This window comes from Tachysurus fulvidraco, chromosome 9, assembly GCF_022655615.1.
Source record: "Tachysurus fulvidraco isolate hzauxx_2018 chromosome 9, HZAU_PFXX_2.0, whole genome shotgun sequence".
Lineage (NCBI taxonomy): Eukaryota > Metazoa > Chordata > Actinopteri > Siluriformes > Bagridae > Tachysurus > Tachysurus fulvidraco.
In genome coordinates, this window is record NC_062526.1 from 14156915 (window position 1) to 14171930 (window position 15016).

At 40.3% G+C, this 15016-nt stretch overlaps 2 protein-coding genes across 2 annotated transcripts; one reads left to right on the plus strand and one right to left on the minus strand.

Moving 5' to 3' along the window:
* The first annotated feature begins 4290 nt into the window (after positions 1-4290).
* mat2ab (methionine adenosyltransferase II, alpha b) lies at positions 4291-9963 on the plus strand. The gene is made up of 9 exons (XM_027145751.2): positions 4291-4525; positions 4904-4981; positions 5076-5198; positions 5891-6003; positions 6283-6426; positions 7046-7264; positions 8012-8194; positions 8348-8481; positions 9072-9963. The coding sequence occupies exons 1-9, from the start codon at positions 4435-4437 to the stop codon at positions 9172-9174; spliced, it is 1188 nt and encodes a 395-aa protein (XP_027001552.1). The 5' UTR covers positions 4291-4434; the 3' UTR covers positions 9175-9963.
* A 1374-nt stretch (positions 9964-11337) lies between these two features.
* Positions 11338-14873, minus strand: c9h2orf68 (chromosome 9 C2orf68 homolog). The gene is made up of 4 exons (XM_027145685.2): positions 14686-14873; positions 14334-14449; positions 13579-13724; positions 11338-12176 (listed from the first exon to the last, which is right to left on the minus strand). Exons 1-4 carry the CDS (start codon positions 14793-14795, stop codon positions 12054-12056), a joined length of 495 nt encoding a protein of 164 aa, XP_027001486.1. The 5' UTR covers positions 14796-14873; the 3' UTR covers positions 11338-12053.
* Between the last annotated feature and the right edge of the window lie 143 nt (positions 14874-15016).

The window sequence follows — 15016 nt, forward strand, 5'->3', positions numbered from 1 at the left end:
CCCCTCCTCCCAACAACCAGGTACTCTGTCTCACCACGGCCGATGTGAGAAAAACACAGAGTTAACCCACTGAAATTTGCTGTACCAGACATCATTCTTGGGGGAGTGTTCAGGGAATGTGCAGACTACCTAGCAGTTGTCTTCACTGACATCTTCAAGATTTCCCTGACTGTCAACATGCCTCAAGACCACTACACTCATCCTTGTGCTGAAGAAGTCTTTAAAGTCCTGCTTCAAGAGAGTCATCATAAAGCAAGTCACCGCCCCGGCTGCCACCCATACTGGACCCAATGCAGTTAGCGTATCATCCCAATTGCTCCACAGACAATGCCTTTGCCACCAGCCTCCATATGGCCCTCACACACCTGGACTAAAAGGACTGAAATATATACAAATGTTCACAATATTCAGTTCACCAATCAAACTAATCGTCCCTCAGCACCTAACTGAAAAGCTGAGCCTGCTGAGCTGGAACACCTCTCTCTGCATCTGGATCCTGGCAAGACCTCAGACAGTCCGGATCAGGAAAAGCATCTTCAACACCATTATGCATTATGCATGTGAGTCAGCATAGAGCGAGAGGGTTCAATGACCAATGGGCTGGTGTAGAGCCAACAACCTGTCTCTAAATGTGAACAAAACAAGACATGGTTGTTGGTCTTTTTAAATGGTGCTACTACTCTTTTGTACACTAATCTGTCTGTATACTGGTCGGCGCTATCTTTATGTATCTGTCACTTATCTGTCTTGTAGTTTATTGTTTTGTCTGTTTTTACCATCTCTTGTTATTCTCTGTATTTTGTCTTGCACTGTTTGTTGTACAACTTTGCACACATGCACTTTATCTTACTAGGTTATTTTTTTAACCTTTTAACCCTTAGTTCTGTGTATGTATGTTTATGTAGCATCATGGTCCTGGAGGAGGTACAAGGTACAAGACTGGAGGTCCTGTACTGCATAAGCATTGTTGCAACATCAGCCTTGTTGTTTGGGATTGGTCTCATGCCTCAGTTCCTGAGAAAAATGCTGGTCTTTTTTGATCCACCTTGCCTGCTTCAATTAAACAGTTCAAACTTTGAATAATGTAGACTACAGCAAGGAGAAAATCTTCAACTTACAAAGCCCTACAGTTATGCAGTATTAAAGCATACAGTATGTTCTTTGATCAAACATTTTATTGATTGTTTTTTTTTCTAAGTAAAGGTGCAGATCTGGGGGATTCATAAGCATAAAGCATTTTGGTGAACTGGGATGTCTTTTGATTGATTTGTTGATGGAGGAGTGGCTGGATGTTTTATGCCCAATGAAGCTCATGTGTCACCTTCTGGCTCTTTTTTTTTACTTATGCTGTCACTGCTAATATTGCCAGAGTTCCTGCTTACACTCTGCACAGAACGTGCATTGTCTTTAAACATTATGTGATAATGAGTATACCTGTTTCTCCCACCCCCATCTCTCTCTCTCTCTCTCTCTCTCTCTCTCTCTCTCTCTCTCTCTCTCTCTCTCTCTCTCTCTCTCTCTCTCTCTCTCTCTCTCTCTCTCTCTCTCTCTCTCTCTCTCTCTCACTACACATGCTACTCCTTAGACTAGTGATCCTGTCACCTTCTGTTCTCCAGACCTGCCTGAGCCATTGTGAAAGTCTACTTCTGTTTGGATTCCTCATGAATTTATACATGAAATTAATGTTGATGGTACCAGTTAGAAAACATGGATGTTCTTTGGATATGTCTATGAAGGTTCTAAAAAACTACAATTAATTAAAAAAATATATATATAGCTCATATATATATATATGAATACAGTTGCTACATATCAGTTTTGTTCTGAAGTCTCTATCACTAAACAGTTGATAATTTGAACAAAATAGACTTCAAGTAGACTAAAATAGACTACAAGAAACTATCATGAATTCAGAAATTACCTTGAAGCTCCATTGTTAAAAGTGCTATACCAATAAAATACAATGTAATTGAGTTTTTCATTAACTGCAAAACATTTTCACTGCCTACTATAAAGGACATATACACTATAGAAAAATTGAACTGTAAGAAACAATAGAAAAAAGTACTGTTCTGTTCTGTACTGATCTTCATACACATTGATTTTATTTCCACAGAGATTTTTTTTCTGATTGATAAACATATTGCATGTTTTATGGAAAAAATCTATTAAGCTGAAAGTAGAAGAAGAAGAATTTGAATGATCAAAAAGCAAATGACTAAATCATTGTAAAACCTGGGCCCTGATCACCAGATTGGGCTTCTGATGTGATGTAGGTGGGGAGATTGAAAAGACATTTGCTTAAATATAATGACAAGATTGTTATGACTTTTTTCTGCTGAAATAGTAAGCTTGAGGTACATACTGTATGTTACAGGCTCTTGATACAAAAATCTACTCTGTACTGAAGAAATACAAAGGGATATTTATAATGTTTTATAAAGTAGTACAATGTACAATCTTCTAACATGGTGTAACATTACCTCACATTTAAACACGTGTCGAGAGCAAACAGACTTATCTTAAGTTTTGCTGTGGATGGTGTGAGTTGGACAAAGGTAGACAAAGTCGATTGAATAACAGCTATCTTGTGGATCACAGCTTGTGTGCATACAGGGCACAGATAAGAGAGAGATTATATTATAGGGCAGCTGTTTTTCCTTGAGCACTATTTTATCTACAAATACAACACCATTCTATTTGCTGGGAGTTACATGAAATGTTTGATCCAGGCATACAGCAGCATCCCTACAGCAGATCATTTCAGGAATAATGTGGAACATGGAAACCTTCAGGGCTGAAGATGAGTTTTCCCATCTCTTAGCAAAGTGATCTATTCAGCAATTTAATCAAAAGCTCAGACCATAACCTGGCCTTTTTACCTAACAGAGACTTTTTTTAATCCTATTTGCACACTGGAGCAGAAATGATTATTTAGGCTCACGGCTGTCAAAGTGTGATCCAGGACTACAGGAGTCAGGGAAGCGTTGCCAAGGGGTGAACAAATTTCTTTTTTTATTTTATTACAGCAGTGGATATCACAAACCCTCACACACACATACACACACTTTAGTAGTATACTGCTTTTTACAGTAGAAAGCAGCTTTAGAGAAATATAAAAATATATTTGAATATATTTATTTGAGTATATTTGAAAATTTACATAAATGTAAATCCCTGAGCAAGCCAGAAATAATAATAGATACTGAGAGAGAGAGAGAGAGAGAGAGAGAGAGAGAGAGAGAGAGAGAGAGAGAGAGAGAGAGAGAGAAAGAATGCAAAATTTGTTGTTTTAGAGTTAGAGAGTTAGAGATTGTCTTAGAGTTAGAGAGTTTTACAGCAATGCTGCTCCAAAGCATGTGGTTTATATCTTCCTTCTCAAAGTTTTCAATGATTGTATAGTTTTGGAGTGCTGTTATAAAATGAAAACAACATTATTCCCCATTGAGGGAATATTTTGAGAAGTTAATGCATGTGCATGTAAGTGTGCATATTTATATAATTTTCTTTTACATCATGTAGATGGTTGGCTTGCTTCGGAAGCATTGTGATGCTCTAGGCAATGATTTTCCGGAAAGCCTTGAGTCCTGCATTCACAATGATGTTACTTTGACATGTAACACCTACCTAAACATTATTGGATACCACTACATCATGGCAATAGTGTTCCCTAATGTCAGTGTTCTCTTTCAGTAGAATAATATTTTCCACCACACTGCAAAGGTTGTTTATAACTGGTTTGAGAAACAACAAGTTCAATGTGTTGACTTGTCCTCTAAATTTCACAGATCTCAATCTGATTAAGCTTCTGTGGGATGTGCTGGACAAACATGTCTGATACATGGAGGCTTCACCTCACAGCATACAGGATTTAAAGGGTGCCTATGCGCACACACACAGTTCACAGTGTAAAACTGCTCTTCTATTTATGTGCACAATATCCAACAGCCCTGTGTCATCTGTGGAGGCCTTCAAGTTTCTTGGCACTACCATTTCCCAAGACCTGAAATGGGAGTGCAACATAAACTCCATCATCAAAAAGGCCCAGCAGAGGACATACTTTCTATGCCAATTAAGGAAGTATGGTCTGCCACAAGAGCTGTTGATGCTGTTCTACACTACAGTCTCTGAATCTGTTCTGTGCACAACCATCACAGAATTTTAGTATTTAGTGTCACGTGCTACACATGATGTTATTCTTTTAACCAGTAGGGGCCGCTAGTGTGCACAGTGAAGAAATGGACCGTTGCTTCATCACACGTGGTTTAGCTTCTCGGCGCCATTATTAGCAGTGGGTGTAGCATCTGTGACGTCAGGAGAGACCGGGATGTAAAAGCTTGCGGCAGGAGCACGCGGGGTGCACGAGGCCGGAGCATCGCGGTAATCATCGGTAGCACGAGCAGTTTCCTAGGCTACTAACTTTGGCGATCAGACATGAACGGAGAAATGAACGGTTATCACAACGGCTTCATTGATGAAGACTGCTTCTTATTCACCTCCGAGTCGGTGGGAGAGGGACATCCGGGTAAATGACCGTGTCACTGAGCCACGTTGTGCAGAGACAGAAAGCTAACAAGCTCCTGTGAACTAGATTTAAACACAAACACATTTAAACACCGTTAGTGTGTTGTTTCTGTGTTGAGTTTATTGTTAGCGCTCGTGTTTCTGTATATGTGTATATATAACGTGTGGACATCACATGCTGTTAGCATTCATACAAATAACCAGAGAAAAGTGCAAATATACAGACATACATTACCGAGTGTACGTTTATTTTTGGTGCATAAGTAGCATTTAGGCCTGAAAACACCTCCAACTGGTTAAAGTCCAGTTTACTTTGAATATCTTTATATTAACTCGTAATAAATGTATTAAAATAAATGATTTTTCTTCTGTTTAACAGATAAGATCTGTGACCAGATTAGTGATGCTGTTCTTGATGCCCATCTGAAGCAAGACCCTGATGCCAAAGTAGCTTGTGGTAAATAAATGATATTACATAGAATCCTGTATTGTAAAGTCTCTGACTCTGTGTCTGACTAAACATCTACTTATACCTTTGTGTCCTGTTTCAGAAACGGTAGCCAAGACTGGAATGATCTTACTGGCAGGAGAAGTGACGTCTCGTGCCAACGTGGACTACCAGAAGATCGTCCGAGACACTGTGAAACACATCGGCTATGACGACTCCTCAAAAGGTTCGTGTCTCAGGAGTGGGACTGGACTTCACCATGAGTCCACATTACCTGATATTCCTTCTGTAGTTGTCGGTATTGCAGGAACACTGAGAAACGAGTCAGGAATTCATCCCCTGTTCAATACCTTTTAACCAAACACACCACATACGCAAGCAAGCATACATGTCTTCACATAGTCACAGATTAGAGCTTTGTGTTTTATAACACTGTAGTCACAGTGTGCAATGATGTTATAGGAACTGCTGAAATATTCCATTAAATGGTTTGTCTTGGCTTAAAAAAGCACATTTAGCATCAAGAGGGCACACTGCATATATATGTATGAACAAAAAAATTATAAATCTAACATTAATGGTACATTGTGTATTACATAGGAAATAGCCAGTGTAGTGGTGGCTCAAGTGGCTAAGGCTCTGAATTGTTGATCAGAAGGTTAGGGTTCAATCCCCAACACTGCCAATCTGCTACTGTAGGTCTTTCTTTTAATGTTGGTATTGAAATTGATAACCCCATTAAAAAGCTGTTTAAAGGCTTAAATCCTTTTGTACTGAAAGGAGTAGGGGGAAATCTGTGTTCCCCCCCCCCCCCCTTAAAGGTTTTCTCTCTCCTTTTTTTTCTTTTCTTTTTAAAAAAAAAAAAAAAAAAAAAAAAAAGACTCCTGGCCATATCAATACTTTTCTCTTTCCTTAAAGGCTTTGATTATAAGACCTGCAACGTGTTGGTGGCTTTGGAGCAGCAATCTCCGGACATTGCTCAGGGAGTTCACTTGGACCGTAACGAGGAGGACGTTGGCGCAGGAGACCAGGTCAGTTATAGAATATGGCAGGATCCCAAGCACCGGATCATTTTAACATGACACATGACTCCTGTATTTCAGGAGTACAGCATGAACAGCAGATTCTAACATTGAACATTTAAGGGCTTAAATCGAGACGTGAGTTCTTGTCTTGTTATAACAGGATCACGCCCTTTGTAACTCTAAAGGTTTCTGTAAACGTAGGACCAGCTTATGAGGAGAACCACATTTCATCTTAATGTTTCATGCACTTGGGAAATATTAAAATAATACTGTGCTGTTTTTCAGGGACTGATGTTTGGCTATGCTACAGATGAAACCGAAGAGTGCATGCCCCTCACCATCATGCTGGCCCATAAGCTGAATGCCAAAATGGCTGAACTGCGTCGCAACGGTGTCCTGCCCTGGCTCCGCCCGGACTCCAAAACCCAGGTGAGTGCCACTCGAACTTTTTATGCCTCAATTTTCTAATTTCTTTATTGCCTTTATTTTCTTGTTGCCTTCATGAGCTGCCAAAACCGCTTCAGTGTACATTAGCACAGATTGTGCATGACTCTTGAACCGTACTAGAGCGAATGATTTCCCTTCAGCTGATGTTTTGAGGATGGCAGTGAAGAGAGTGATCGAAACTTTGAGGTGTTCAGTTGGGTTGAGTTCTGGTGAGTGTGAAAAACATGGCATTTCTTCCTCTCTAACGGGGCCTTGTGCTCAGTGCATGGGGTTTGGAGACATCCCAGAAGATACCAAGCCTACTGGGATGAAGATGGGAAGACAGTAGTTCTAACTAAGGAAAGTGGAATGTGGGGCCAAACCCAGCTTGGAAAATGCTTCATGATTATGGCGGCAGCATATTTTCTCTTTAATCGGTAAAATTTGTGAATATTAAATCTCAGCACTGAGTGTGGCTGCAGGTTTTCCTTCCTGATTCCACCTGCTTTACTCGGTTGATTTTGAAGTTCAGAAGACTCTGGTGTGGCTTCTGCTTCTACACCAGCTCTTAAAATCTTCCTTCAATATAAACAGTGTTTTAAATGCTCCGTTCTGTTCTCAGGTGACCGTGCAGTACAGACAGGACCACGGTGCGATGCTCCCGGTGCGTGTGCACACTATAGTGATCTCGGTGCAGCACGATGAAGACATCTGCCTTGATGAGATGCGTGATGCTCTGAAGGAGAAGGTGGTTAAAGCAGTGGTGCCTTGCATTTACCTGGACGACGACACCATTTACCACCTGCAGCCCAGCGGCCGCTTTGTCATCGGCGGACCTCAGGTGATGTTCGTGTACAGTCTTTAAGGCTTTTGTTACTTGCTTTGTTTAGAACTGGGATACACTCTTACTGTACACTTTATTAGGAACCGTTGTCTGAATCAGCCAATCATGGAGCAGATACAGCTCTAGAGCGTCAAACCCCGTTCACATCGAGATTCAGAATGATGACTGTGATCTTTGTCTTGTAAACTTTTGTCTGCTCTGTCTTTGTCCTGCACTGTTTGCACCAGGTTGCACAGTTGAATTTGTGGCTAAGACTTTGTAAGTAGTCTTAGCCCTGTCTTTGTTTTATGTAGCACCATGGTCCTTGAGAAACGTTGTCTCATTTCACTGTGTACTGCAACAGCTATATATGGTCGAAATGACAATAAAATCTTCTTGATTTGACTAGTTTAGAAATTTCCTGGGTCTTTCAGGTGTTCCTAATAAAGTGGACAGTGAATATTTAACAAATAATTAGTTTGAAATTCTTCTTTTAGCAATATGATCATGTACATTTAATGTTTTTTTTTCCCCTGATCATTGTTCTATGACCTTTTTATGGATAAAATGCTAAATATTTTTCTTTTATAGATACTATTTTTTTTATTACTTTGCAATAGCAAGAATATAAAAATCTTGATCTTCTTTTTTTTATTTGCTAGTAAATCTGTCCTAGCTGTAGTTTTGCTCTTTGAACTTGTTCTTTGCTACATTGACCAAAGACGTATATTAAATCTATAATTTCCCCTCTGATTACGTCGACAGGGTGATGCCGGGTTAACAGGTCGTAAGATAATTGTAGACACGTACGGCGGTTGGGGTGCACATGGCGGAGGAGCTTTCTCTGGGAAGGATTACACAAAAGTCGACCGCTCTGCTGCCTACGCTGCCCGCTGGGTGGCCAAGTCTCTGGTCAAAGCAGAACTCTGCAGGCGTGTGCTTGTACAGGTGAGGAAAAGAATTCACATTCACGTATAACAGGGCTACATTGTTACGATAATGGGAGAAATGACTGGGTCCAGGAATGACCGATTCAGCACTTAGGACCGTATTTGTAATAAATGAGCACTAAGGATTGATTTGTTTGCTGATGTCTTACAGGTATCTTATGCAATCGGAGTGGCTCATCCTCTGTCCATCTCAATTTTCCACTATGGCACGTCGAAGAAGAGTGAAAGGGAACTGCTGGAGATTGTAAAGAAGAACTTCGACCTTCGTCCAGGAGTCATTGTGAGGTAAAAAAAAAAAAGCACACATCTGCGCATTGATTTGTTCTGTTCACCCAGAAGCTTCGCAGTGGTTTAATGGCTTTTACTTCCTGTCGAGCACTGTATATATTTACACTGAGGTTTCGACTTCTATTCCTTTTATTTGGATATACAGTTTATTAGCCTGTATGTGTAACAAACCTGACTAAAAACTAAAGGAATAGCCCTGTTACTGATGGACCATTCCAGTGAGCGGTGTTGTAAATCCGTCTCAGCGTCATGTGATGTGACGTAATACACAAACACTTGAGCCTGGTTTATATTTACTGTGTGATTTTGCATGTGAGTGGTGGAAATATACACGGAAAACTGTGTAGCAATACTCCTGAATATAAGGTCAAAGTGTTTAGAAACCTGGCTCAGATTAGTACTCGGTAACAGATTAGAACTGTGTGATTTGAGACGGTGTGCTAGTAATAATCACTAAATACTGAAAGTGGCTCAAGGTATGTTTTCAAATCACATTCTTTTTCTTTTGTAGTACAAATCTGTACTTCAGGGGGGGTGTGTGAGAGAGAGAGAGATTGCTGCTAACACCACAGTTCTGTGTTTTTCAGGGATCTGCAGCTGAAGAAGCCCATTTATCAGAGGACGGCTGCATATGGCCACTTCGGACGCGACTCCTTCCCATGGGAGATTCCCAAAAAGCTCCAGTATTAAACTGCTGTCAAACTCACCCCCCTGAGGCCTGCTGACGTACACTACAGAGAAGGCTGCAAGGCTGCAAGAGAGGGGTGGAGGTTTAGACAAGCTTCATCCGACACACAAACGTTCAGATTGTAATTAATAAACATTTGTTCAACAGGCAACTTGACCAACACAAAGCAAAATGATTTATATTTCTTTTAAAAGTCATGACCTTAATCCTCATTCCTAAGTCTTTGTTTTTTATTATTTTATTTCTCTTAAAGACATCATGCACTCAGGTTATTCCTGTGTGTGTGAGAGAGAATATTTCTATTGATCTCATAAAGAATTACTGAATTAAACAGCTAGTACTTTCTATGCCTACATTTAACCCTGCTGCAGTTTTTCTAGAAAGCAGTCTTCCTTGTGGGCGTAGACAAACGTCCCTACAATGTCAAGACCATCAGATAATCTTATCTGTGGGGAAATGCACACTCAACCAAACCAAATGTCATAGCTCTCTGCTTATGTTCTGATCTAATGCCTCATTTGTTTTTTCCTCAATCATTAAATGTAAAAAAACATGGTGCTGATGGAAAAGGGAAAGAACCACCTTTTTAATTTTAATAGGCATTTTCTCAGTCATGTTCACTTTCTGCTTACTTTGCCTTGTCGGGACTGAAAAATGTGGCTAGTGTTTTACAGAGAAACTAGCCTTGTTTACATTCTCTGTCTCTGACGGCTTTTACATCGAGTCTTTATTTTACCCCTTTCTGTTTATTTATGTCATTTAAAAATAAAACGTATTTTGCATTCCCTCAAGAGTCGTCACTATTATTTATACGTTTCAGCTTAATTCCTGTTAGCAGCGCTGATCTAGAAGAGATGTAAAAGATAATCTAAAATATTATGTTATGGTTTATTTGTGGTATTTACAATTATTCATTGGCTCAAATTTGTTCTAAAAAGGTTAGTGTGTGTGTGTGTGTGTGTGTGTGTGTCTACACAAAGAAACCATACCAAGAGCCAGATCTGGTTTATCATGTGACTTTCCTTTGAGCCTTACAGTTATATAAAAGAGATCTGGCTCAAACACAACTACCAACAGCTCATATCCTTTCAAACCAGTCTGTTTAGCATAATGAACAGATTGTACTTCTACTACTGTGGCTTATGCTCTGATTCCTGCTGAAAGAAGGCATCATACTAAGATGCTGTTCAGAACTACTGCTATAAATATCCTGGGAGCTCAAGTAACTTGTGAAAAGGGTCACAGCTATCAATTGCTGGAATGAAACCCGGCCATCAACTGCTTCTGTCTTTACATCATACAGTAAAAAGTACATGAGCAGGTCATGAAAGGCTTATACACTGGAACAGTAGAAACCAGTTTATATCATTAGTAACATCATGAAGGTTCAGTGAAATCTCTTCAGTAGTTAAGGCCCTAGGTTGTTGATCAGAACATCAGGGTTTAAGCAATACCATCTAGCTGCTCGGTGCTTTGACTCCAACTTCCTATAAAAAGCTGGGATATTTGAAGAAAAGAACTCCACTGTAATGTGCAGCAAAAATAAAGTCTTCGGAACTGTAAAAGATCTCAATAAATGTTTATTTATTGGTTCATTGGTTCTTATACTTTCACCTGTGTCCTTGTCTCACCTTGAAAGTCTAGTCTGTTACTGGAAGTTTCCACAGTTGGAGTGTGTTGTGTGTACTGGAGCGCAATACTATTCCATGACTACAGATTTAAACAAGTCTGCTCTTGTTGGTAATGTCATGTCACTGCATTTAATCTACTATATTCTAAAGAATTACTCTGTCCTGAGAGGTGAAACTATCACATTACACGTTAGTATGAATCCCAGACCTCATTCTCTAAACATGACTGTAGATCAGACTGTCCTCCTCAGGAAAGGATCAGATTCAAATGACCAGCTAATGACCAGGTCTTATATGATGTGTGTGAAACAGATGGAGACTAAACCCACACTGTAGAGACCCTGAGACAGGAGCGAGCTGGTGCGTGAGTGTAGAGTAAATCTAGTAGGTCTAGTAAATACTGCCCTCTGGAGCAGGAGCTGCAAACTGATTTCAGCCTCAAATGCAGATCAAAATATCTTGACAAAAGAATGAAACATCATTTCAGTCAGTTAAGAGTTAAGTGGAGTCTGTAGTGTAAAGAGCAAAGTAGTGTAAAGATAAAGAGCATTCTTTATATGCTTCAACACAGAAAACACATTTACAAGAATAAAAAAATCTCTTTAACAATCCAAAGAAATGTAGCTGAAGAACATAAATAAAAGGCTGTACAGTTCAATGTTCCAAATCATTCTTGGTGAAACGAAATCTGCAAGACCTCAAAAAAAAACTTTTTTCGTATACTGGACCATCATAAATAAAAACATTAGGACACCTGTTCAGTTCACTTGACCTACACATCTTCAACCTGAACCACGCTGTGGGTTTTATATATATAGAGATGTTTTTGCTGATAAAGCACAAGATGACGTAGCGGGTCAAAAAACTATTCGTTTCTGACATGTTCTGCCGTTAATCCTGAGCTAAACATAATAGACTGCATAATATTTTATACAACAGATCCTCAAACAACATGGAAAACTGCACGAGATGAAACTCTGGATGTAAACGGATGAGATCTGATAGTTCATTCTGCTTCCTGTGAACATCCCATCTCCTCTGCCATCCTCACAAGCAGATAAAAACATCTGATGAGAATATTTCTGTATTGTAGAAAGCGTCTCTTCGTTTCTGTGCACAGAGACGAAGAACATCTGCTCTGTTGCGTTCGGTGCTCCTGTAGATCGTGTGTGTGTATATGTGTGTATCACACATTACAACAGTCATTATCGCTGTATGAGGTCATCCATCATCGCTTTCTTTTCTGAACTTCAGCGTTTATCTCGCCGCTTATCCATTTCTCGGCTGATTCGTGCTAACAGCGCCGCCTTCATAGCAGCATCCAGAACGTTCTTCTGCTCCACTCGCTCTACTACACTTTCAGGCTCATCCTCCTGTGGTATAAAATCAGCAAATAAAACATTTATTATCGTATTACACTAAACATGGTTCTTGCCATTAAGGGACACAATTTTACAGAATGTCATTGTATGCTGTAGAGCTACTATTTCTCATGACTGGAACGAACAGGCTGACACCAGTATGACAATGCAGCTGTGCATAAAGCTCCACGGAGACAACGGAGAACAGAAAGAACCTCGGGAGTCCTGTACAGAGCCCTGACTCTGAACACCTCTAGGATGAACTGGAACATCAGACTCAGAGTCTGATCTCCAGTATGTTCTTCAGAATGCCATTTTCCTTCTCAGCAAAAGGTTAGTTATTATTACAGAAAAAAGCAGGACTGAGAAGTTCAACACTCATATATACGAGTGTGTCTGTCCGGACCAAAAACCTCTGCTTCACAGGGAATGAGGACAAGTTGAGTCTTGCATGTGAATTTTAGTGTTAAATTCACCAACCTGAGCAGGTTTCCTGTTCAGGGATCGATGACTAGTTGATATGAATGCTACTACGTCACATTACACTTTTAAACAAATTTCCACTCTGCAGCTTTTCCTTAAAAAATTAATTTGGGATTTGTTCACCGTTATCACGAATGTCAAAAAGACAAATGATAGCTGTAAATAACCAACAAACAAACAGATTCTTAAAGCAAACCTATTGAACGGTTTGGGGATTTAAATAAAAATAAATCGATGTTTTGTGTTTGAAGTGAATAAACTGTCACTAAAGCTGAGTGAGTGCTTTAGCAATTCATAAATCTCACCTCAAACCAGAAGCAAGTGTGTAGTAATGAAATGTAATCATCAATGAAATGATTCATTTTAAAAATACCATTCCCAACATTGCCATTTAACACTTACAACTCACTACAACTATTTTCACATTTTCTCTGCTTTTCTATTGCAGTGTTTTGTACAGTGTCAGAAAGCATGTCGGCAAGTCTGACATCTTTACCTCCCGGGTGAGTGTGTGATGATTGAGACATGCATGATACCTGTATAATAGCCTCATCACTGTCCTGACTATGTTTGGGTAAAGTGGAACACTGAGTGCAAGTTTTTGCCTCCTACAACATGCCAAAATACTGAATATTACAGCGGGTGGTTCTACAAACCATGAAAGTCTTTCATTCGTGGCTACATAAAGCGGTTAAATGTGCCTCAAACTAGGGATGTGGTAGCCTAGTGGTTAAGGTGTTGGACTAAAGATCGGAAGGTCATGAGTTCAAGTCCCAGGTCCACTGAGCTACCACTGTTGGGCCCCTGAGCAAGGCCCTTAACCCTCAATTGCTCAGGTGTATACAATTAAATGTAAGTCACTCTAGATAAGGATTCACTGTTGCTCCATCACTCCTCTCATGGTGTGAGCTACATGACTCAGAACACGTGCCTTATAGACGAGGAACGACGTCACGTGTCCGCTGTCAGCCTGGTAGTCGAGCCAGAAGAGTTCGGTACCCGTGTTCTCTGGCTCGGTGCTCGAGCCGCTCTCGTTCCACTCCTCCACCTCGGCACAAGCCCCAGCCTCAGATTCACCTGCAGCCCAGAGTTCACACAGACACACGTGATCATATTAAAGTTAATCTCCCCAAAACACCTGTTCCTAAATGTATAATATAGTTAGTTCTCTTCTGCTGTGGCTGAAAGCAGTGAAGCAGTTAATGCACAAACCAGCCACAGTAACAGTATCTAATGCTTCATTTACACGTACAGTGACTCGCTGCCATAAAGCCACGGGAATTCATTCACTTTTACTGAGAGCTGAGAATGACGTCCTGTGATATCAGCGACAGCCTTGGTGACTTTGTGTCCAGTGACGTGACAACATTTGCTGATAAAACTCGCAATCCTCTGGTAAACGTTGTTACTATAGCAACCAGGACAGAACAGCCACACAAATCGCTGTACGTGTGAACGCAGCATTGCTGTGATCGATATAACGTTACACTTGCTCGGAACCTGATGCTTGTTGTACACAGCTCAAGTTAAAGTGACTGCAGATGGAAAAGTAATCAGGGAGAAGCGCTGACCGGCTGTGCACATAAACACAGGGCTACAGTAACTGTACACACAAAGCATGTGGTACAATCGAGTGGCAGCTGAATGAGTGTTTATTAGGGACTAATAAGTAAGTGAGGATGTTACTGCGATGGCGGGGATGATAAACCTCCCGGTCCGGTCTGCGGGGTCGCCGCGGTGCCGCCGTGTGTCTGCGCTTCTGCTGCTCTTTGGCCTGTTTAACCTCCCGGTCATAATCATCCCTTCAATATAACATACACTCATTAGAAGATTATTAAAACAAAACAAAACAAAAAAATAATCCGTCATTTTTGATTAATTAAAATTGAATAACTTATTCCTACTTATTATTAGAGCCACAAACTACAGTGAAAAGGCTGTAAAGCAGCTAATAAGCTAAAGATGGACCTCTTTAACAAGGCTAATGTTAGCCGGTTAGCTAATTCTGTTTATTTAACGTTACTAGGTCGTAAGATACCTAGCAATCTGATTTCTCCGGATATGGTGCAGGAAACCATGACTCATGTCTAGTCGACCCCCCGGCTTATATTTATTTGTTTCTCCCTCGGCATTTTGCAAAACTTCCATATTCAAAAGCGTCAAACACACAAACTGCTCAAAACACTCCACTGCATCCTCAGTGACAGCGGGTAATGTGTTGGCCAAGTGAACCCCCCCCCCCCCGGAGTTTTATAGAAAAAAAAAATAACGCACCAAGAAATGTAGGGAAAATTGAGCGTAATAAAAGGTTACTTTCTCTTTTGTTTTATTGTCTATGTAAATGATTTAACAGTTCAAGCAGCAATGTG

Excerpts from the sequence above, each read along its gene's own strand:
- mat2ab (XM_027145751.2), top strand. The coding sequence starts at position 4,435 with ATGAACGGAGAAATGAACGGTTATCACAACGGCTTCATTGATGAAGAC. Across the intron at positions 4,982-5,075 it reads TGATGCCAAAGTAGCTTGTG|AAACGGTAGCCAAGACTGGA; the intron begins GTAAATAAATGA and ends GTCCTGTTTCAG. Across the intron at positions 6,427-7,045 it reads GCCCGGACTCCAAAACCCAG|GTGACCGTGCAGTACAGACA; the intron begins GTGAGTGCCACT and ends TTCTGTTCTCAG.
- c9h2orf68 (XM_027145685.2), bottom strand. The coding sequence starts at position 14,795 with ATGGAAGTTTTGCAAAATGCCGAGGGAGAAACAAATAAATATAAGCCG. Across the intron at positions 14,450-14,685 it reads CGGAGAAATCAGATTGCTAG|GGATGATTATGACCGGGAGG; the intron begins GTATCTTACGAC and ends GTTATATTGAAG. Across the intron at positions 13,725-14,333 it reads TTATCATCCCCGCCATCGCA|GTGAATCTGAGGCTGGGGCT; the intron begins GTAACATCCTCA and ends TCTGGGCTGCAG.